Source organism: Podarcis filfolensis (assembly GCF_964270895.1).
Source record: "Podarcis filfolensis genome assembly, chromosome: 3".
NCBI classification, from domain to species: domain Eukaryota; kingdom Metazoa; phylum Chordata; class Lepidosauria; order Squamata; family Lacertidae; genus Podarcis; species Podarcis filfolensis.
Window position 1 is genome coordinate 106,372,432 of NC_139606.1, and position 23,955 is coordinate 106,396,386.

At 39.5% G+C, this 23,955-nt stretch overlaps 1 protein-coding gene across 2 annotated transcripts in view; it reads left to right on the forward strand.

Moving 5' to 3' along the window:
• ABHD12 (abhydrolase domain containing 12, lysophospholipase) overlaps window positions 1-23,955 on the forward strand; it is a 29,823-nt gene that overhangs the window by 1,812 nt on the left and 4,056 nt on the right. For both annotated transcript variants that reach the window (XM_083605423.1, XM_083605424.1), the window contains exons 2-11: window positions 12,273-12,397; window positions 13,307-13,412; window positions 15,262-15,381; window positions 15,783-15,813; window positions 16,223-16,268; window positions 18,191-18,320; window positions 19,061-19,098; window positions 19,996-20,075; window positions 21,527-21,609; window positions 22,096-22,174. In XM_083605423.1, coding sequence (XP_083461549.1) covers window positions 12,273-12,397; window positions 13,307-13,412; window positions 15,262-15,381; window positions 15,783-15,813; window positions 16,223-16,268; window positions 18,191-18,320; window positions 19,061-19,098; window positions 19,996-20,075; window positions 21,527-21,609; window positions 22,096-22,174 — 838 coding nt within the window. The remainder of the gene's footprint in view (window positions 1-12,272; window positions 12,398-13,306; window positions 13,413-15,261; window positions 15,382-15,782; window positions 15,814-16,222; window positions 16,269-18,190; window positions 18,321-19,060; window positions 19,099-19,995; window positions 20,076-21,526; window positions 21,610-22,095; window positions 22,175-23,955) is intronic.

Genomic DNA, 23,955 nt, shown 5'->3' on the forward strand with positions numbered 1-23,955 from the left:
CCTCCAGAACGAATTAAGTTCTTAACCCGAGATACCACTGTTTATATAATCTGTGCTTCTCCTCTTTGTCACCTTTATTAAAGGGGTGGAGGTGCTGGAGGTCAGCACACTATGAGACCTTCATATTAATCCCATGCATGTTTATTTGGTAGAAAGTCTTATTGTGGTTAGGAGGGACAAGGGACTAGGGCTTGCCAATCAGACAAGTGCTAGTAGATAAATAGGTACCGCTCCTGCTGGAAGGTAAACGGCATTTCCGTGCGCTGCTCTGGTTCTCCATGACCATGAGCTGTACGCCGGCTCCCTCGGCCAATAAAGCGAGATGAGCGCTGCAATCCCAGAGACGTCCGCGACTGGACCTAATGGTCAGGGGTCCCTTTACCTTTACCTTATTGTGGTTGCTGGGACTTGCTGCAAGTAATTAGGCATGGTGAATTCACAGCTGTGATCACTGACCTTCCAAGCCTTCAAATCTCAAGTAACCATTAATCAATAATCTCTGATGGTAGATTTAAAGTAGAAAAGATTAATTAAATCTCAAATAAATATAAAATGTAAGGTGTCCTCTGAGCATGCCCTATTTTAGTTTCAGTCCTCAGCGGAATCTCTGGCGCCACCAGAGTGTACATTAGTTTGAAGATGTTGCCTCACAAACCCCATGCATGGGAGTAGTTGTAGTTAAATAATAATATAGCTTTCTCCACAATCCTGTTTATTCTGCATCCCACACACTCCCACTGCTGTTTGGGAAGTGGTGTACACACATTAGCCACAATCCACATCTATTCTGTTGTTTCTTATGTAAAACTATGTTTTGAGTTATTTCCCCCCAAACCAGCTTTGATCTGGATTGAGAAAAATAATGATCTAGCTATGTTTTATGTTGCTAATGTGTACAAAGCCCCTGTTCAGCATCATATTAGCAAATGTTTTCTCATTTCATCTTTTCCTCTGCAGCTAGCTGACTAGTCCTCTCTACACTGTCATCAGTTTTTGACCACCTCTTCCCTGCAATTTATACACACTGCAATTTATAAGTGCTCTAGAACTTGGTGGTGATTATCTTTGTTTTTAATTCTCACAGCAACCTGTGAACAAGCTTAGTCTAAGGATTGGTCAGGCCATGTAGCAAACTTCAGAGTTTAGCAAGGAATGAGCCTGGGTGCCTGCATGTCAGATCCAGGACTTCATCACAATTGATCTCTATCAAATAAATGTGTGTGGGGAAATCCAAGAATTTCTCTCACAAAGATCACTTCTCAACAAATGAAATTATCACTCAATAAGCACTTGAAGAACATAGGGTGCAATCCACTGCATGTTTACTTGGAAGTAAGCAGCACTGAGTTCAACAGAACCTACTTCTCAGTCACATAGGATTATAAACTTCATACATGTACAAAAGAGTCATAATCTGTAGAGGAGTTGTTTTTCTGGGATCCACCAGTGGCAGGTGCACAATATGTGGTGATGCACAGAAGGGCCTAATCTGTTGGTACCCTGATTGTGGAGTGTCTTTCCAGTGAAATAATTCCTGGTGCCAACACATTTAGCATTTTTCTACCTACTAAAGAGTCTCATGTTTGCATTTGTAGGTCATTAGAGTGTGTGTTGGATGGACAGGTTAAGCTTTAATTTTGTATTTTTAGCATTTCTTGTGGTTGTGTTGATTTGTAGTTTTTATTATTTTAATTTGTAGTTTTTATTATTTTAAATTGGTCTTGTGAATGTTCTTACCCTTTCATCATTTTTATGAAGCATGGGTTAAAAGTGCCTTTAATAACTGACAATTTCAGAGCTGTTTCAGGACAGTTCTCTCAGGCTTCTTTTACGTTTATCAAGTTGTCCTAAGGTTTCTTTGCTTCTGGTATGAATGTAATTCATTATGCTGTTGTAAATTTTCTGTTTCAATTCCTCTTTGAGTTCAGGCATTGTTAACAATAAGTACTTAAAGCAGAAACACCATAAATATTTCATTTATTTAAAATATTTATAATAGTACCTTTGCTAAATAAAAACAAGATTTAAATATTCCCTCAAAGTTTTCCCTTTCTGGATTTTTAATTTTGAGACCAGTTTATTTCAACTTGATTTTGAAATTGTTTGGTGAACCTTTCCTGCTTCTATAAATTGGTGCACAGGCTTATGTGTAATCCTGAAAAGTGAATATAGTTTTGCCTCCCTTAGTCCATGGAAGACATCTTGGAGCTTTCCCTGTGCAATAAGATAGTATTCTTATAAATGAGTGGAGGTTTAACCATTTTTAAAATCTAGATATATATAAATTGCTTTATCAGAGTCAATCCATTAGTCCACCAATGTCTACTCTTAAAAGCAGGGTCAGAATTCTCTTTCAGAGATGCTTTCTGTGGAACTTTAACAGGAAATGGAATCTGGGCTTTAAAATGTTTGTGAAGCATGTGCTTCACATGCTTCGGTAAATCAGTAAAGTCTTGGGAGAGTTTTCTACTGGAGATGTAAATTGTTTTGGTTATTTTACATTCCCTTTGTACCACTGAGCTTTCTATACCTTATTTGCCAATCAGCCTTGTTAGACTATCTTACTTTTGAGTCTCATTATCTCAGTCTGACATTGACCAGAGTTTGGCATCAGTATAAATAATGGGGTGGTTTGGATGTAATGCTAAACCATAGTTTAGTGTTACGAGAAAAAGCCACAAAGAGCCTTAGACTTGTTTGCTCTTTCCTCTTCCTCTGGTGTATCTATGAGGATGACATCCTACAACCTCTGTGTTATTTGAACCCGAATAAACTGGTTCAAAAAGCTAGCGCCAAACTGTAATTTATGAAGCTTGCTTATTTCAACCTGCCATAGTTAAAATTAGCCACCATTTAGGGTTTGGGCAACACACTGAACTGCTGGTTAATCTAAAAAGGAAGCAGAAGCTTCTGATCTTGAAGCCATACTGGAGGAGGAGGAGAGAGTACTGTCCCAAGACTCATTGAAGCTTGTTCTCTGAACGCAAAACCATTATTTAGTTTTGTGTAGACACAGCCATTAAGTAGCTTGAATTGTCTCTGTACTTAGCCTTCTATAGCTTACTTGTGTGTACTTTTTCATTGTCTGACAGTGAAGTACAGAGGGCATTAAAACAAATACATATGTGATCTTTTTCATTCAATCTATAGTGGAAAACCAGTACTCATATCATAGCTGAACCTGCTGCTGGAAAAACAAATGTATAAACAAATGCATGCGTAGTGTTAGGATTACTGAATGAATGACTTTGAAATCAACCACAGTAATGATCTGGCACAGTATTTGAAACTTGATTTTTACAAGATATAAAAGTCCTTCAATATGCTGCTGCTGTTTGCCCTCAAGCCTTTCCACCTCCTCTTCGTAGGCTACTTGTTAACTGCATATTTTTCTAATAAACTTGGGCTTTCCTGTGCTTCTGTGAGGACTATTTCTCTGTGTCCCCCCCCCCCTTGCTGTAACGTAGGAGAGGAGGAAAATATGTTTGGTACTGAGGACCATATCTGGAATAATATACTATGTAGGGCACAGCTTTGTATGCATTACTTGTAGCTAACTTCTGCAATTTACAAAAATCTTATCAACTTGATGATGACAAACTACAATTGGCAGAGGTGTTGCTTCTTACAATATTTTATTTAGATATTTTCCTTATATGAGAAACTTGAGCCAGCCTTTTGAAAAATCAGCAGGCTCTTAAATCATTAGCTACAAAAACCATGGACTTTTAATCATTCCAGTTGCCTTCATATCCTTTAGTATGTTTTGCTGTTACATTTTTAATTTCCCAGTCATGAAGACTGGATACTTACTATGAAATCAGTAAATTACATTCTACAAGGTCCTTTGTAACATGTAGATGCATCAGTTATGTATGTAGCCTGTTTTTGGTCATGTCTTTTGTTTACTTTGTCCTCCAAAAATATACTGTTAACGTGTTCATGTAGCTGGCAATACAGCTTGATCAGCTTTATAGTTCAGAGTGAAATAAAGGAAGCAAATTTGATATGCTTGAGATGAGGTTACAGTAAGCCCTATTTATTTTATTACTTTAGGAGGTCAAAATAAAACTTGTTTCTATGATATAGATGGAGTTTCCCCCCCCAAATGACACTGAGGGTGTGTATATATCTGTTTTTCAATACTTCTTTGTTTCTATCATTTTGTATTCTGAGTGTTCCTTTTTTTACTACGTTTCTTGACCACACATGAACATGTTGTGTACTGTGTCTGGAAGTGGGTTTTTTCCCTCCAAAATCTCTGTGTTACTTATAGGACATTATCATCATCATCATCATCCTAAAAAAATCAAGCTTTTAAATGATATTGTTGCAGTTAAGATACTGATTGCCAAGGGAACTTCATGAGCATTCCTAGCTAGGCAAATGAGAGGGCCATCGCGCTCCTATCCTCTGAATCCAAACTTAATCTCCTACTTTCTAAAATGGTTCAGTCTGTCTTAGTCATAAATTCTTTCAAATCCTTCTTTGAAATTTACCTTTATCTGCAAAGCCTTTTCATAACCCTTATTTCTCCCCCCCCCCCATGAAACCCAAGTATGTCTAACTTCATCTACATCTATTTATGTTTTACTACCCTGGCCTCTCATTCTCCTCTCTTTGTTTTTCCCTTGGGAGTTCCTTGAGAGGCCCTGCTTTTTGCTTATGTTGTTCTGTAAATTGTCGTCTGTAGCAATAACACTAATATTTTTGTTTACATGCAATTAAGAAAATCTAGATGCTAAGTCTTCATTTTGCACTGTTTTGACTTGTGGACACACAAAGACGAGACAACAAAGTCCTTTGGCTGCTGAAGATGAGCCAAAAGGAAAAATAAATCTTAAACTATTCCCTACAGTCTCTGGTTCTCCATCCCCAAAGTGTCATAGTTGCTACCACCATTGGGAGTAATTATTCAGTGTTTGTGCAAAGGGCTTTAAATAGCTAAAACAATTGTTGTTTGGAACAGAGACAATAGGTGTCTTGCAGGGCAGCATGCTTTGCATGCAGGAGTTCGCAGGTTCAATCCCTAGTATCAAGGCTGATGGAAACACTTATCTGAGACCCCAGAGAGCCACTTCCAGTTAGGCAGATGATACTGAGCTAATCATCAGTAACAGATGCACAAAAGCACAGGGGAGCCCAATTCCTCCTTCACTTATGATCTTTTAGCAGCAAAAGTGGGCCAACTTCATTCCCCAAAGGGATCTTTGGGGTTGGAAATTGGATTTTAAGGGTGCATACCCTGTTTGGGCCAGAAAGTGGTAATGGGGGAGTCAGCTGTTCTTCATCAAAGCCCACTTTGGCATCTCAGATGCATTTTGGTAATGTGTAAAGGTAAAGAGACCCCTGACCATTAGATCCAGCCACGGACGACTCTGGGGTTGCGGTGCTCATCTTGCTTTATTGGCCGAGGGAGCCAGCGTACAGCTTCCAGGTCATGTGGCCAGCATGACTAAGCCGCTTCTGGCGAACCAGAACAGCGCACGAAAACACCATTTACCTTACCGCAGGAGTGGTACCTATTTATCTACTTGCACTTTGACGTGCTTTCGAACTGCTAGGTTGGCAGGAGCTGGGACCGAGCAACAGGAGCTCACCCCATGGGTCCCCCCCCATTGCTTGGAGCCAATTCTTAGGTTCCTCTGGGGCCAAAGCTTAGGCAGAGAACTGTTAAAATGGCTGGCACCCTTTCTCTTTTAGGTCATACTGACTAATATAGGTGTTTGTGGACTAGTATGTGTTACAGGCTGGTTTGCCCTAAAGGTGTCCTTTAGGTCTTACGGTCTCTGTGGTTTTGGCAGATTGGCATGCCTGACTGCTGATCTATAAGAGATGGCTTATCTGTCTGGCACAAGACCAAGGTTTAGGTCTGAGTCACAAGGCAAAAGGTTGATTATTAGCTATGAAATAAGATTCAAATCATAATTGGGAGTGGGTGTTAAATACTAGAAGGTAATGATAGTTGATGAAGCTGTAGGATGAGTCAGTCAAAGTCTAGGACTCAGTAACCTGGAAACTGGGGTCAGAGGGAGGTGTACAACAGACAGTCTGGTTCATCTCGGGCTAGAGTCCAATGACAAATAGAAATTAATATGAATACACAACCAGGTCCTTTTATATAATTGCCTATGGAGCTCTGGTTCTTGTCTCACCTCTTTATTACTTCATGGAGCCAGTGGAAGATTGTGAGAGATCAGGGTGATGGTGATGGCTGACTTAGGTTAGGCAGTTCTCATCTCAGTAGTGAGAAATCTTTTTGCCACCATTTGGGTTGTGCCCTCAGAAAAGAAACAAATAATAATTGAATAGGAATAGTGTATGTTTGTGTGTGTAGTTGTGATGCTGCAGAGCATGTGCTTAACACGCTATTTAAAATTCTGCTTGATCTGAATATATACATATAAAGTTGATTTATACTGACTTCCATTCCGTAACACTATGTATTTATTCTCTCTGGCAGCAATTCTCGCAATATGGAAACACTTAACTGGAAAAGCAAGTGAGAGTCTGTATACAAAGGAGTTTGCTCTGCACTGCTGAGCTATGACTTTAAGCATAGTTTAAGGGTAAAATGCTGTGTTGTAAACTAATAGTGAGTACGAACTCCTGGTTTATTCAGAATCTGTATACTGTATTTGCTTTGTTATTAACAATGCCTAATAGATTTGACATTCAGTAGTCTCTTAGGATGAGTAATTCACCTGTGTTTGTGTGCAAGAGAGAATCTTCATTATATGAATTAATTGCTCTAAAATGTACAGCAGGTGTGGTGGGGGACCAATGTATTTCCTCAGTTATGGACTACATGAGAGTCAATAAACTGAAACTCAATTCAGCTAAGACTGAGACACTGTTAGTGGGTGGTTTCCGAGGCTGGGTGGATGGAAGGTAGACTCATGGTACCATAGATCTGTAGAGTTGGAATGGTCCCTGAGGGTCATCTAGTTCAACTCCCCTACCATGCAGGAATCTCAACTAAAGCATCCATGACAGATGGCCATCCAGCTTCTGCTTAAAAACCTCCAAGGAAGGATAGACTACAACTTCCTGAGGGAGTCTGTTTCATTGTTAAACAGCTCTTACAGTCAGAAAGTTCTTCCTGATGTTTAGTCAGTATCTCCTTTCTTGTAAACTTGAAGCCATTGGTTTGGGTCCTACCCTCCAGTTCCCTGTTCTTGATGGGGTTGCAGTCGTTCTGAAAGAGCAGATACATAGATTAGAGGTACTCCTGGAGCCATCCCTGTTGCTTGAGGCTCAGGTGCTCTCTGTGCCTTGGTGTTCCTTTCATCAGTTTTAGCTGGTGTTTCCAGCTACATCCCTATCTGGACAGGGATAGCCTGACTTGTGTTTATGCTCTGGTAACCTTTAGGTCGGATTACTGCAATAACTTACATAAGGTGATGCCTTTGAACGCGATTTGCAAACTGCAGTTGGTGCAGAATTTGGTGGGCAGGTTGCTCACCAGAGCAAGATGGTCAGAGCACATAACACCAATCCTAGCCTGACTACATTGGCTACCAGTTAGTTTCTGGGCCCAATTTAATGTGCTGATTTTGACCTATAAAGCCTCATGTGGTTCAGGACCCCAATACCTCAAAGACTGCCTTTCCCCATATGAACTGACCCAGGCCTTGCAGTCATCATCTGAGGTCCTTCTTTGTGTGCCCCTTTGAGAGGTTTGGAGGGTGGCAACACAAGAAAATGCCTTTTCTGTGGTGGTTCCTCTCTTGTGCAATGCTTTCTCAAAGGAGGCTTACCTGGCACCATCATGACATAGCTTTAGGCATCAGGAAAAAGCATTTATTTTTATCCAGTGCCTTGGCTCTTAATTATCTGTAGCATCCTTGTGTGGGTGGGATGTTTTAATAATGTCTTTTAAAAATAGGATTATCTTTTAGATTTTTCTTTGGGTTTTTTTTATGCTGGTGTTAATGTATGTGTGTGTTATGTATTGTAAGTTACTTTGAGTTACCTTAGTAAAAAAGTGACCAATAAATATAGATTATAGAGACTAAAGGTAACGGAGTCATAAGATGTAATTGCAGAATAACCCCAAATCCTGCTAAGTCAGTATTTTTTACAACCGGCAGGCTGCAACAATAAGGGAAGTATAGCATGTGCATTATAGATTGCATTCTTGGTGGACACATTAACTTTTATAATAGGTTGAAAAATATTTCAAAGATTGAATTACTGAGAAGCCTTTTTGCCCCTATTTCCACATTTTTGCACTAAATTGAAAGTTATCTTTATCTTGAGCCTCTATCACAGAAGCAGCTTGTAGACGAAAACCTCTTTCTAGCTGGTTTTGTACTAAAGCAGAAATGTCTGCAAATACTTAATAGAAGCATGAGCCCTTATCTGCAAACTGCTTGAGCAACAAAGCTGCGATGGTAGTCATATGACTGTGACTGGTTTCTCTTCCTGTTTTTCCCCATTCTCCTCCTTTGTGAATTACTCCAATTGTTACATAGAATGTAATTGTTTAAAAAAAAAGAAAGCTAACTTTTCAGTAAGTGAATTTGTCTCATGACTGTGCTCTTAATAATTTAGCTTGGGCAAATCTAAAATAAGCCAGTTTTTAAAACTTTTTCCAACTGTTGCACAATCAGAAAAGGAACTGTTTGCTCTATTGCAGTACTTTTCTCCAGGGGAAAATTGATTAAGATCTGATGCCCTCTTCTGTTTAAAAAGTTCTATGAAAGAGACTTCAGTCATACTCTCTGTTCATGATAGTAGTAGTAATAATAATAATAATAATAATTAATAATAAAAACCCAGCAACATCATAGTAGTGGTTCTGGTTATTGATGAACAATGATATGAAATCTGTCCTAGATCCATTTTTAAACAGGTACTGCCCTGATAATTTGGTAAATATGTTGCATTAATGGTTACAGCTTGCAATAATTAGATGAGGCAGCCCAGAAAAAGGTTTCTGTGGGTGAAGGGAAGAAGAAGCTGCCAGAGCATCTGCTTACTCATGAGTAGTCCAACCTGCAATTAAAGTAAATGGACTGCAGTTGGGGAAGGTGTGGGTTACCGGTATATAAAGGAATTTTGGAAGGGGGAGAGGAAGAGAAGCCTGGAAGGTTGTTTTTTAAGAAAGCAGAAGTCTGGTGAGGAAGGTAATCCAAATCTTTAGGAATACAGTACATGAACTGGTGGGGAGGATTACGTTGTGCTGTCTTCCATTCCCTCCTTTCATGATGAGTCTAGATGCCTCCACCTACTAATAAGATAAGAACTACCCAGTGGTGGTCTCCTTGAAAATCAGGAGCTGTCAGATCCTGCCTCTCAGGGGATTGCGCCCCTGAAAGTGTGTCCGTTTTGCTATAACCTTTCTTTGGAGGAGCTAAAAAGTCAATGTTTAAGATGGTATTATTGTAAGTTTTAGGAATTATTGTTTATAAATACAGTTTGAGTGCTTTTGAAACTGTTCAACAAAGCATATAATATTTGAACTATATCTTCCTTTTCCTTCAAGGAGTTGAGGGTGATGTGCATAGTTCTCCCACACCCACCAATTCATTGTGTTAGCAACCCAGCTGATGAGTGGGGGAGTTCAATCCTTCTGCTTTGGCTGTGTGCCCCTGCTCCTTCCTGGAAACAGGCACATGCACCCACCAGGTTTTGTCTGAGAAATAGGATTTGGTGCCCACGACAGTTGCTTAGATATCCAAATGGACGTCTGGACCCAAAAACAGTTGGGAACCCCTGTGCTTTTCTATAGAGGAATTGTCCCCAAAACAAAAACAAAATGCAAAAATCCACACCCCAAATCCCATTACCTTCCCAGTCATTCATGATTGCATGTTTAGATTCTGATGACTCCTACTGTAATTTATTGTTCTGTTTCCAAAACACAGTGCCAAATTGGGAATGGTCTCATATAGGATAAACTTGCCATACAACCCAAGTATCAAGAATCTAGGTTTTCATCTGGCGCTATGACACCAGGGATCAGATAGGCAACTTCATATACAAACCACAATGAGTGGAACGTACTAAACCACCCAAGTCATGCAGGTAGGAGTTGGACTTAGTAAAATTCTAGTTCCTTAAATGTTTGGTTCCACAAGAATCTCTAGAGTTAATGAGCTGTGTGGTATCTGCTAGGGATCAGTTCACCATTTAACAAGAGTTTTTGTCAGGTTTGCCCATCCTTGCAGGTGAGCAAAACTGGTCAGTCCTGTCATTTATTATAGGCTTGATGGTTCTTGAGCTCCTCCACATGCTTGCCATAGGTTAGAAGTAGAATCAGAATGTGTGGTGCATGTAAGGCACTCATGGGCAACCTTGGCTCTGGGGGCCACCTGTAACCCGCCAAGCCTCTCTGTCTGATTCTTGGGACTTGGCCCTCACCAGCCCTGCTTTGCCACCCTCCTTGAATGGCTGGAATATGTCCTTGAACTAGGACAATGCTTGTGATTGCCTGGATGGACAATAGAAAAGGGTGTGTGCAGAAATGAGCTTACTGTACAAAGATAAATTTACATTGGTTGCTCTGGCCGCACCTAGCATTGGCATGTCATCTCCTGACAATTGCCTGGAAGAGAATGCAGCTCTCGGCTGAAAAAAGATTCCCCACCTGTGATATAAGGGGGACAAGCATACCTGTATTAGAGGATATCAAATGGGTTTAAGACTGCTTTTTAGCAACAAACCTGCACTTCAGTTCTGATGATGCTTTTCTGTGTATTTTCTACCTGCCTGAACATTCCCCTTTCTGATATTTTACAAAATACTAAAATACTTGTGTTACTGTTACATGTTCTCCGGCAGAAAAACATGGCACAGATGTTGCAGGTCTGCAGCAGCTTCCTCACCCTCCATGTCTCTTAGTCCTAGGCACACTGAGACACAGTACTCTGGGCCTCTCCCTTAAACACCTTCAGATGCCTCTGGCTGCGAGGTCTGTTTGCAAGCTCACAGAAGCTTCAAGGAACTAAGTTAGACTGCAGCCGCCATATAGAAAGCCCCCCCCCCCACTTGCTGGTTAAAGTCTTGGGATGACTCTGAAGATCCATGACTTCTTAGATCCATCTGTGTTTTGGCAGTCAACTCCTCTATGGGAAAATGTGGACTAAGCCTCTTGTCCATGGCTTTCTTTTCCTGAAGCTAAAGAACTATTCAACTAGTTTGGGATGCATAAGAGGGCGTTGGGCATGTATTTCTCATGTAGCCACCATCCTGCAATAAAATTCGCCCTTGAAGCTGCGAGGAGTTTCCAGAAATGTTTGTGATGTTGCATGATGTCTTACCCTTCAAAGGAGAAAAGTTTTAAAAATAATTCCAGTAGGCATACTCTTGTACATTCGCCTGTGTATTGTATTTATTGGTGCCTGTTGACATTTCTATTGTTATCCTCCTTAGCTTATGCTAGTTTATTCCTATCTGTATTAGTAGTGGTGATAATAAAAACCACACGCAGCTTCAAATTCACCTGTTAAGAAATACCAAATTAACTTTCTTTAGCGTGACCAAACCTGGATATTCCAGTTTATGAATTAAGTGCAAATTCTAATACACCGGGAAACAAGCAACTTAGATTGTGTGAGGAAATTCCCATATATCCTTAGGTCTTTGTTCCAAACTTCTATCTCTTTTTGTAATTGTAATAACAGGGTGTTTTTGCTTTTCTAGTTCTGTGCGTAAAGCTGGATGATGCTGAAATTATGCTAAGAATAGTCCAAAGTAAGACAGAACAGTTTCCCAAATGTAATTAGACTGACACTTATGAGTAAGCTCCATTTGTAGACAGTTGGCAAGCAGCTCAGATATATCTGTTTCCCCCCAATGCATCTTTGTGTGTAACAGTACCAGGGCAAATCATGACACTGACAAATCAGGAAATCTCTCTCGCTTCCCCCCTACATTTTAAAGAGACGCCTCGCTTCATCTCTTATTACTCTTGCCTTCTGCATCCTCCTGTCAGCGTAATTTTTAAGCTTTCTGGTCAAGAACTCTCTGTGCAACTCTTTTCAAGGGGCCACGTAAAGTGATGGCAGTGTATAAATAATAGAAGTATCCTCAACTCTGGAACTGTCTATGCTGTGCTTAGAAAAACGGGAAGCTATTAATGTTAACAATACATGTTTTAAAACAGATGACTATAGCTATGTATTTGATCATGGAAGTAGCCTGAACTTTCAGCGGCAACTCTACAGTTCTATGATAGTACCCACTATATTCCTGGCAGAGTAGATCTTGCTTCACAAGTGTCTTGAATGTAGTGTGAAATTATATTTTCCCCTCCTCTTTTACAGGAGACATGGAATGTGGTTTCGATTGCGGAAGGTAGTAATCTGGTTGTTGGGAGTGTACATAGCCATTCCATTTCTAGTAAAACTTTGTCCCGCTATTCAGGCAAAGCTTGTCTTCCTAAATTTTGGTAAGAATCCTGCTTTTCTCTCTCTCCCACCCTCTCTCTGTGTGTCTTAAAACCATGTGGACATTTTAATATACAAGTTCCTAGTTTTTTATACAAAAGACACCATCTAGGCTCCAGCATTTCCAACTTGTGTGCATGATAACTCTCCTATCATATGCATATGAGAATAAAAAATTAGGATCTGCAATCATTTTGCATAGTCACATGCAACTTTCTCTCGATTGCTGTTCCCAGCAGTAAAATCCAGTGTCAGATTTTATATAATGATAGAAAGAAAGAGAAAGAAAGAAAAGAATACCAAGATCTATGTTTGTTACCATCTGCCTGTATTTCATTACTTGCTCATGAAGTGCTGATAGGGGAAAAGCTTGATGCTGCCTGGAAATTTTGTTTGTTTGTTAGCATCTGCAGTGAATGTTCTAGTACCAGTTAGTGAAAAAGCAATTGTTCCCTGCCTGCTCTCTTTAGTGACATCTTCCATGTTGTGCTTGGTATGATCATATTCTAAAATCTGTGCCTGCCTGATAGTAGAAAGTTCACTGTCAATTTTCTCAAATGTTTTATATACAGTATGGGAAAACTGTCACTTAGTGGCACTGTCTTTCAAACTGTCCTCCATACTGCCCTTCAAATTTAGGTCTCCAGGATTTTTGAAATAATATTTTTAAATTATCTGTTCTGATTCTTGGAGATAGGGCAGCCACTTTGGTATCTGTTTTGACAATAAACCATTGCAATTAATAAGTACACTTCTTTCATGAAATTTGAAAATGCCATTGCCAATGCATTTTAAGTTTAGTGCAATAACCATTATGAGGTTCTGTATTAAAATTATTTTTTGGTGAAGGGTGTTTGGTCTCAAGCAGTAGGTAAACGGAATGTAAAACTGATATTTATTTTCTTTCTCAGTGAGAGTACCCTACTTCATTGACTTGAAAAAGCCTCAGGACCAAGGTCTGAACCACACCTGTAACTACTACCTACAACCAGAAGAAGATGTGACAATTGGAGTCTGGTAAGGAAAGCTTTGCCACTCCCATTATCCACTGGAGTCCTTTTTAGCCTGAGTAAAGAGGCTGTGCTTTTGATCCCTTTGTTGAGAGAGCTTTCAGTAACACCATGCAAACTCCTGCAATTGTTGCTTTTTCTCTGTGTGGGAGTATATAATTTGCTGCTGGGAATGCAGTGTTTCTTTTGAAAGATACACTGTTCTCTGGGCTGCAGCTAAACTAAATTGAGCAATTAGACCAATATGCAATGAAGACTGGTGATACAAAGCTGAAAGTTTAGTTCTGTAATGTTGAAGGTCATGCTTTAGAGAAGACCTAAGAAAGTGAATCAACATGATGTGGGATTGCTCCAAGGCACAAATTAAAAAGGTGAAAAGGTGATTGCCTTGGAGCAGCTTGCCTCTGTTAAATTTTTTTGTAATAGTGCCTGTGTTGGCTCCTAGACCTAGAGCAACTTAGTTCATTGATTTTGTGTTGAGCTATAAGAATCAAAACAAATGAAAATTTACAAAACTAGATGGCAAAAAATGTTTGTCAACCGAAATATTGTTAATCAAAACTCAGTGGTGATTTATCTTTTAACTGAAATGAAGAAGTCTTGTCCTAGTTCATGGAGAAAAACTTAAGCCTCAAGTGACTTTTGGTGTCATTGGTTTTTTTCCAGAGGTGCATGATTAATATGAGTGGGTGCATTTGATTTATGGTAAATCACCATGTTGTAAGATCTCTTGCAGCAAGCAGTTTTAAATTCTCTGCCAGAGTTTTTCTGGCTGTGTCTGGTTTCTTTATTTTCCTTCTGTGAGAACTTCCATAACTGCTCACTGAGTGATACAACTATAGACTTCAGATACTAATGTGTCCCACATTATAGTGAAAAGCTATTAACTGCCAACACTAATACTTTTGTGAGCAGCCCAAAACTACTTTGTTTTGCTGCTAGTATGCTGTTCTTGAGGAGAGGGTTGTTACTGTGTATGTGTATATGAATGTAGGTGTTTGTCTGAAAAGATAATCACCTGTTTTTAAATATTCAAGTGACTAATAAGTCTAATAAATGATCAATAATATTTCTATAGTTGAAACTGGTAGGATGGTTGTTCCTTATACAGTGGTACCTTGGGTTAAGAACTTAATTCGTTCTAGAGGTCTGTTCTTAACCTGAAACTGTTCTTAACCTGAGGTACCACTTTAGCTAATGGGGCCTCCTGCTGCTGCCACACCACCGCCGCACAATTTCTGTTCTCATCCTGAAGCAAAGTTCTTAACCTGAGGTACTACTTCCGGGTTAGCAGAGTCTGTAACCTGAAGCGTCTGTAACCCGAGGTACCACTGTATAGGAAGTCAAAATTCGGTAGTAGAGCACATGCCTCCCACATGCATAATCTTGGATCCATCCCCAGCATCTCCAGTTTAAATTGGATCTCAGGTTGGTGCAGTTGGGAAGAACTTCAGTCTGAGAGCGGCTGCTAGGCTGAGCAAACAAATACTGGGCTAGATGGACCAGTGAGCTGACCATGTATGTTCATATATGGTCACTTGACCATGGAAGGCTTGTCCTAGAAGAACAGGCACATTCTTCCTGACCTCTCATAGAAACTGAGGGCAGGAAAACACATTACAAAGAAAATGGGGTTGCTGCAGCCCAATGTCTAGTTCATTCCCCCACCTTGTATAATGTCTAGTTCAACTTGACCTGTATATAGATGTTTTGGCTTGGTCAACATGTCACGTAAAACCACAGTTAAAGTTTAAGCTGTGTTTTAACTCTGGGCAGCCTAGGACCTCAGTACATACTGCCCAGACTTGCACCCTGGGAGGGTCACAGTTTTTCCCTGATTTCCCATTTCCTTCCAGGCATACGGTTCCCACAGCTGTATGGAAAGATGCTCAAGGCAAGGACCAACTGTGGTATGAGGATGCTTTGGGTTCCAGCCACCCTGTGATCCTTTACTTACATGGAAATGCAGGGACTAGGTAAGAGAGAGATAAATGAAGGAGTGAGAAGGAGGATAACCTGTTGTTTATTTTGGTTTATTTTGGGTGAGGGCCAGCCATGTCACTGGGCAGGGCAAGGCAAGCTCACCTTTGACCTGCAGTTCCTTACAGCACAATCTTATACATTTCTACTGAGATGTTCTATTTAATTCAGTGGGGCTTATTCTTAGTTAACTGGGTATAGGATTGCAGTTTTTGCATGCGTTTAACTATTCCATTCAGCTTCAATGTGCTAATTTGACTGAACCATGCTCAACTAGCTAGTCTTTAAAAGAAAAAAGTCCTCCTAGTTGTATTGAAAGATCAGGGAAATAATGTACCAGAACCATATGTCTTGGGGCTTTAAAACTAATGTGTAATTTTCCAAATTCTTTTAATAGAGGAGGGGATCACCGTGTGGAACTTTACAAGGTGAGAAAAGCAGTAATATTAGTCAAATGACCTGAGTACTACTATATGCAATTCTGTTAATAGCTTAGCTATCTAAGCTTGCTTCCAGAGGAGTTTCTCTTTATCTTCTATAGTTTTTGTGAGGAACAGCCATAAAGTGCTAGCGCTATAATAGTAATCAACTCCTAGCTATGCATCTTTAGACACTACCTCAGGCTGCTTATGAGCTTTACAGAATCTCAAGTGGTAAAACCTGTTCTGGAATGGTTTTGTTTGCATGTTCTCTACCCTTGTAAAAAAAATTATTTTTTTGCATAGAAATATGTAGTACTGGGGAGAAGAATTATGTTAACAGGAAAGTATGTATCAATTTATTGTCCTTTTAAAATACTTCATAATCTTAATTGTGACTGTTTGCCTTCTGTTATAGGTTTTGAGTTCTCTTGGTTACCATGTGGTCACGTTTGATTATCGAGGTGAGATTCTTACTCTTTTGTCCTGAGCTGGCATCTGTTACTCATGCTGACAAATTGTAACAGTTATCCTATTGACTGATGAATAAAAGTCTATTTCATAAACTCTTTGAAAATCCAGATGACATGCTATTACTTTTCTAGGGGCTGTATCCTTGCTTACTTCACTCACCAAATGATTCCTGCAGTCTTCTCTGTATGTGGGGCTTCCCTTGCACTTGATCAAGCAGCTGCCGCTAGTGCAAAATGCTGAAGCATGCTTGCTTGTAAGCAAATAACATCTGTGCTCAGAGATCTACCCTGGTTGCCAATTTGCAACTGGGCCATGTTCAGGGTGTTACTATTAGTATTTAAAGCCCCTAACAACTTGGGACCAGTTTACATACGAAATTGGCCTGCCTCATATATGTCAACTTGATAGTTTTGATCTGTAGAGCTGGCACTGTTACAGGTGCTGCAGAACAGCCTTCTTGCATTTGTAAGAGATTGATATCTTGGTGGGACAGTGCTTGCACTTTGGAACTGCCACACACAACTTCCCCTGCTTGTTCTTCTACTGTGTTGTGCTGAGCCAAGGTTTGGTGTAGCATGTTGTGTGAACCTAGCTTATATTTTAGCTCTCTCCAGACAAACAGTGAGCTGTAAACCATGGCACAGACTTCGATTATAGCTTGTCATTTGTTGGAAGACAGTGGAACCACAAGCCCAGGTTCAGATGACATTCAATGCCAAACCATGACTTAGTTCAGCACAGCAGCAGAATGACTGAGGAGGAAAGCAGCCATGATTGGGAAGCCTGTATCTTTGCCCCAAGCCATATTTTGGCTTAATCTTAGTTGAACTCTTGGAGGGTTCACCTCTTAAGATAGGCTTTCTGTTTATTTTCACCCTGCCTTTTTAAACAATAAAACCACAACTAAAACTTAAAAAATGCAAAAAAAAGTCCTAAAACACTACCTGTACAGAACCTGTGGCACTCAGTCGCTTTAAAGATAAAACCTCATCACTTCCCAAAACAACCAATAATAATAATTTCCTAAAGACCTGCTGGATTAGATTAGACTCTTGCTGAGAACGATGTTCCACAGAGATGATCCCGTGACTCTGAAAGGCCCTGTGTCCTAATAGTTCTAATGGCTTTTATTGAGGGAACATGGAACGAGGTTTTGTTAGAGAACATAATGTGACAGCTGTTGCAGATAGAAGAGAAGCTGCACAGAGCTCACTGCTCTGCCCTGCAGCCGTTCAGTGCTGGGTGTGACTGAACTCTTTCTCAGCAGGCAGGTGTTCTTCTGTTTCCTCTCCCTTCCCTAGCCGATAGACTTGGATAAGAAGGGCAAAGTTTAAAAATACTACTTTTTTCAAACTAGTTCCATGCACATTTAAGCAGTGTTAGGTGGAAACCTCTGGAAAGCAATGACAAGTCTGATAGAGTAAGAAAGTAGAATGGACTGTACTTCTTCAGAATATTGGGGGGGAGGGGCTCATATTTTTGAACAATTGCGTTGTTAAAACTCACTGCAAAGCAGGACAACAGACAAAGGGCTGGGTCAGAGACTTCCTTTCTGGTGTTTTGTTTGAAGAGAGTTCATCTATTCACAAATGGCATTTCCCACGTACAGTCTGAATTGGTACCATTCATTTTACAGTATTATTCAACCCCCACAGTTGAACTCTTGGAGGGTTTGCCTCGAAATATTTCAGGCTATAATAGAACCAGACTGAGTAAAAAGATTCTAGGACTTTAGTTTTGGTATTCTGCCAGTTCATTTTTTCTTCAGTGGGTATCTCAGCTAGGTCCAGGGTGTTAAAAGACAATTAAGAACTGACATTATTTGGCCTTAATTCAGAGATGAAACCAGAACACTTTATTTTGATCGGCTTGAAACATGATTCCTGGAATAAAGTAGCTTTTCTCTTTGCAGGCTGGGGAGACTCAATAGGCACTCCCTCAGAGAGTGGAATGACCTATGATGCTCTTCATGTTTTTGACTGGATAAAAGCAAGAAGTGGAGACAATCCAGTGTATATATGGGGACACTCCTTGGGCACTGGGTAAGGCCAGATTGCACAAAGAATCATTTAATATAAGAGGCTGTGTTATTCCAACACATTGGATTTGAGACAACAATTTGATGCTAAATACAGTAATCGTAGTCTGAAGTACTTTCTGTTGGATTAGCAGTGAATTAAAATTAATTGTGGTGGTTTGATTTTTGTGTTTACTCTTTGAACAAATAGTGAATCATAGTATGGATTATATTGCGTAGATAATGGAATTCAAGAGAATATGAATTGAAAATAAGATAGAAGGAACCTAGGATATAAGGAACTTATTGGAGCAGCATATTCATCTCTAGTGAAATTATAATGGAGATGTGTCAACCTAAACTCTCTTCTTTATTTGTTCCTTTTATTGGGACATGTCTACAGCGCCAATTTATTCCCATTTCAAATCTGCATTATTACGACTGCCAGCCAGCCAGTGAACTCTGCAAACTGGATACCCATAGTGTCTCACAGTGAAGAAATCTTGATGATATCACAGAACTAAAGATGCACCTCTTAGTTGTGGTGTATAGTCTTGTTCTGGGTTTTGTGTTTTTTCCTGTAGGCATTCCAAAAGGCTGAGCAGCACTTGGTAGTGAGATTACAATCTTATGCATAGATGGGGGTAAACCCTGCTGGACAAAGTAGGACTTACTTTTCAGTAAACATGGGTGTGATTGGGTTGTAAGGAAGATGATACAATTTTCTGTAATTGGTATCTTTAATTGTTGATTTTATTTTTGTAGAGTTGCAACCAATCTTGTAAGGCGTCTTTGTGAGCGAGGTAAGAGAGCTATATTTTGGTGATGTTATCAAAAACCATTTCATATCATCCCAACTTCCTGTTGTCTTTCAAAATAGATTAAAAGGGTTACTGTGATTGTGTTTAGCAGTAATGATTTTTTGAGCTTTAAAAATCTTTATGGGAGTTTTAAAATAGATGCAGGCAAACTTTTATTATCATTTTTAAAGGCTATAGGATTTATATGGTCTTAGTGCATCTGCCTGTCACTTTTCAGAAAAAGTAGGACTGAGAGTTTAAGCCATATATACATTTACATGTTTAATTTTAGTTCGTGGCATTCTGTGTTGCAGAGATTCCAGTTGCCATCAAAGCTTAGGGCACATATTAGTAGAAATGCTCTGCTTCACAACTTTCTGTTAGTCTCAAAGCCTTTGATTTCAACTGAGTGTCACCTGTCTGCTGACCTTTTAAAAATGTAATCAGTTCTTGCCCTTTCAGGTGGAGGGGGGAGGAAATTGAGAATATGGTCTCGTTTCTGATCAGGTGAACATGTTCTTGAATTGCAGCTCATGTTTCATTCAGGCTCTGGATTCATATTCTGCTGTATCATTCAAACATCCTTTCATTTAGGTGCATTATACCAAGCATTTGCTTTGCAGCTTCCATATCTTTCAGTGGGCATAGCACAGAGATTTATTTATTACATTTATATTCCACCTTTCCTCCAAGGAGCTCAAGTTGGTGTAAAGAGGTCTCCCCCTCTCCATTTTATTCTAACAACCACCCTGTGAGACTAGTGACTAGCCCAAGGTCACATAGTAAGCATTAGAATTTGAACCCTAGTCTCCCACACCCTAGCCCAGCAATACTAATCACCAGTGACCCTCATTAGTGTCTTAAATGGACAGCACTGAAGTTCTGTTATTTGTTTTTCAGAAACTCCCCCTGATGCCCTGATATTAGAGTCGCCTTTCACGAACATACGTGAAGAAGCAAAAAGCCATCCTTTTTCAGTGGCAAGTACAGATTTATATGCTGGATTTCCCATCTTTTCATGTGTGATCTGGCATCTGGTAAAAATACATATGCATTTGTTCACTTGAGAATTCTCATCGTACCTGAAGTCTGTTGTCTCATGAGCTAGCTAGCCTTTGAAAATTGAGTATTGTCTTTTCCATGTTCTGGAAATGTTTTTTCTTCTGCAAGAGCTTTGCCAGTCCACAGAGGTACAAAAAAAAATACCATGTCAGAAGCACACTCTGCAAATGCATTCCTAATACATTCCTAATAGTACAGTATAATTGAAGCTTGACCTCTTTTGACTCCCAAGTTATTAAGAGATGAGTGTAGAAATTTAAGGTAATATGCATCAGCACTCAGAAGATGGGTGTTGCACTTCTCGATTTTTCATACTGACTCGCAGAGCTGGGATAATCTATCAAGGAGCTCTAAATGCATCTTGTATGCCTGCAATTGGGTCTTATAAACCATCATTGTTTTTAGGTTACTCTGAAATGCAAACGGGTGTAAGCTACACCCTCCAGGTATATATATCTTCTAAAGAGGGCCTTGCTGAGCCTATGAAGAGCCATACATCCTGGGAACGCCTGGTGCCATTTGCCCTAATATCCCTGTGTGGAGTAATTGTTGGTGCTTCACTTGTTGGTTGGTTGCGGAAAGTGTAAGCTGCTTGTTGATGTCTTCCTTTCTAATATGTGAGTGTTTTCCAGGAGAGTCCTTCCAGCATAGTGTGTCAAATATTAGAACTAGATTGAAAAGCAAGGATTGGAGAAGAAACCTTCATCCTCCCCAATTACTCTGATCCATTTTTTTAAAAAAAATATTACCTGTTTAGCTTGATGCAGCTCTTCTGTCCTTGTCAAAATACTCCTCAATAGGAAATGATCACCAGGGAATGAGGAGGCATCAGTCCTTCTCTTGAAAGGAAGAATTGAAGCCTGCTTTCCCATTTGCTTCCCACTTCTTCATTGAAGCAACTCCTGAATTAGCATCCAGTGGAGAACTGATATTCCCTTTTTTCTATTAAATGAAGCGCAAGCGCAAAGAGCAGAGTGTGAATATGTCTTACCTTCTCAATAAATTTGGCCCCACCTTCTCCTCCCCGATAAGAACTGAGCTACTGTGTGTAAGCTCAGTTGATACTATGACCAACTTTTCAATCTAAACCATTCACAGAAATATTAAGTAATAGAACAGATTGCACCTTTTTAAAAAGTAGCTTAATTGAAGATTTTAAAACCATCACCTTCTGATCGTTGCAGCTCAACATTTAATTTTTTAAAAATGGATTCACAGTCTGCATTGTTCTACCAGTTCTTTAGATTCATGTGTGACTATAGTCAATTTAGGGTTTGGTATTTTTTTAATTGTTCAGAAATAGCCAAAATCTTCTAAACAAACTTCAATAATCTTATCACTCACATACTTGTGAACTTTATTTATTCAGATTTATAGATATTTCCCAGGATTTGATTGGTTCTTCCTTGATCCCATCACATCAAGTGGAATTAAGTTTGCAAATGATGAGAAGTAAGTAAATCTCTTGAATGTTCTTTGTCTTTGTCTTTCTGACTGAGGCTTTTCCTGATAGGTTTCTAAATCCTGAGAATCAGAAGCTGCTGTCTCATCCCTGAAGGCTTAGTCCACTTCAACCAGCTTCTCTAGGTCAGCTACCTTGATTTCAAGGGATCAAATTGTGCAACTTAGTGCCAGGAGCTAATTGCACCAAGTACACCCATAACATCTGCCTAGTAGGCATGTGACATCTCAAGCTCACTGGATAGCTTCTACACTCCTGCTTTTTTGCTGCCTTCATAACAGAATTTTTTGTTTATTGAACTTATTGACTTAGAAAGTTGGGATCTATAAGGCCTACTTCATTTTTAACCAGAAATATTCTTTTTTATTTTAAATAAAACCTCTTGTTCTGCATTACAAAGTAGACTTAAGCTGTAGATATTCTGAGTTGGTGGACTTTAAAAATGCATGTTAATGTTGTGTTTGGTTTTTTTACAGCGTGAAGCATATTTCTTGCTCTCTGCTAATTCTTCATGCTGAAGATGATCCTGTAGTACCATTTCATCTTGGAAAAAAGGTGTGTTTCCTTACCTTAAGCCCCCCCACCATCTCTGCTCATAAATATCCTGAATGAATTAGAACTGGGAGAGCAACCTCAAAGTGCAGAGTGGCTAGAGGAGAAACTACAAATGACATGTTTGAGATGGCTTGGTTTCAGTTTATCTATTTTATTAACTCCCAAACAGAAGGACTCAAATCTCCTGTTTCTCACAACTTCAGTGAAGTTTGTTGGCCTGATAATGAAACATGTGTTTCTATCAATACATGTTTATATGACAAAAAATATACTTTCGATTGTCCATATGATTTGTAACAGATTCTCTGTTTTGTTTCTAGAAAACAATAAAAACTCTTACAAAAAACCTGGAGAGCTCTTCAGTGTACAGTAGAGAGGGCCATGTTTAATTCCAGGTTCCATGGACCAAACTAACACTAAACCCTGTGACTGGTTTAGATAAAAACAGCTTTGGGTGGAAGCCATTTTCAGAGTGCCTAACTTTTTCCTTGCCCGCTGCTTTTACACTGCAGCTCCCTTTCGGCAAGCTACTGGCAAAACTGCTTTTCCCTTCAAGGAGTAGCAGCCTTTATGGTTCTGTTCTATACACATTTGCATGGAATGTGTAATTCAGCCTGGGCCAGGGCCTGGGCTAACCAGAACAGAACTGTGGGCAGAATCTGGCTTTGTATGAACCTCCTTTTTATTTCCTTTCCTCTGGTTTCCTTTGCCACAATCCAGAACAATCCATCATTTAGCTGCCCTGTATTGGCAAAAGATTATAATATTGGCAAAAGATTATAAAGGTAATTACTGGATTATTTCAAATAAACATAGAAGTTAATAGGGATTTGTTATTTTCGGGAATACTGGGAAATAACAAAGTAAAGAGTAATAAGCAAGAGTTGTACAAGATTATGATTCTACCTGGAATGGCAGTTATTGCTTTGGGATGGAAAGAAAAGGCCAAATGGAATATGGAAAAATGGAGTGATTATGTTTTTGAATACGTACAATCAGAAATATTCACACAGATAGTGGCAGAGGATAGGTGGGAAAATAAATGCCAAAGAATCACAAATAAATGGGCATTTTACAGGAATTGGATAGAAAGAGGGGAAACCAACCCTAACATACAAGCTCGAATGAACAGACTGTGTACATGGATAAAGATATGAAGAAGGAAGGCCTGACTGGGGTGGGGGGAGGGCTGGAGTGGGGAGGGAGGAAGAAAAAAAAAAAGTAAACCGGATGGTATTTTGAATTGATTTTGTTATGTAAGCCTTTTTTTCAGAAACCATATATATTAATGTTATGTAGTTTGGCATTGTAGTATGAATGAATTTTGTTCTGTATTCTTTGTTTTATAGAATATATATAATAATTTTATGTTACTAAGCAAATTTAATAAAACAGAAAAAAGAAAGAAAAAACAAACAAACAAACAAAAATTAGCTGCCCTGAAGCAAATTTTGTTTCTCTGTAAGGTGCTCACAGGGCTCCGCACAGATGGCTCCTAAAGTTGCTGGGAATAGTTGGCTCCTAAGAGGCGGCGGCGAAAGGGAGGTGCCAAAAATAATGCTGCATATGCATGACCGCAACTTTTGTACTCTGCACTAATTAATCTTGAGTAATTTCTGCTGCCCAGTTTGTGCTTCAGTCTTGAGGGGGTGGCAGCTATCCCATGTCTAGGGTGAGAAGCTCTTAAGCCAGCTCTCTGAGGGCTCAGACTTCATGGAAATCGCCGTGCAGTAACTGGTGCTTAATTAGCTACATCAAATATAGTTACAGAAATAGACGTT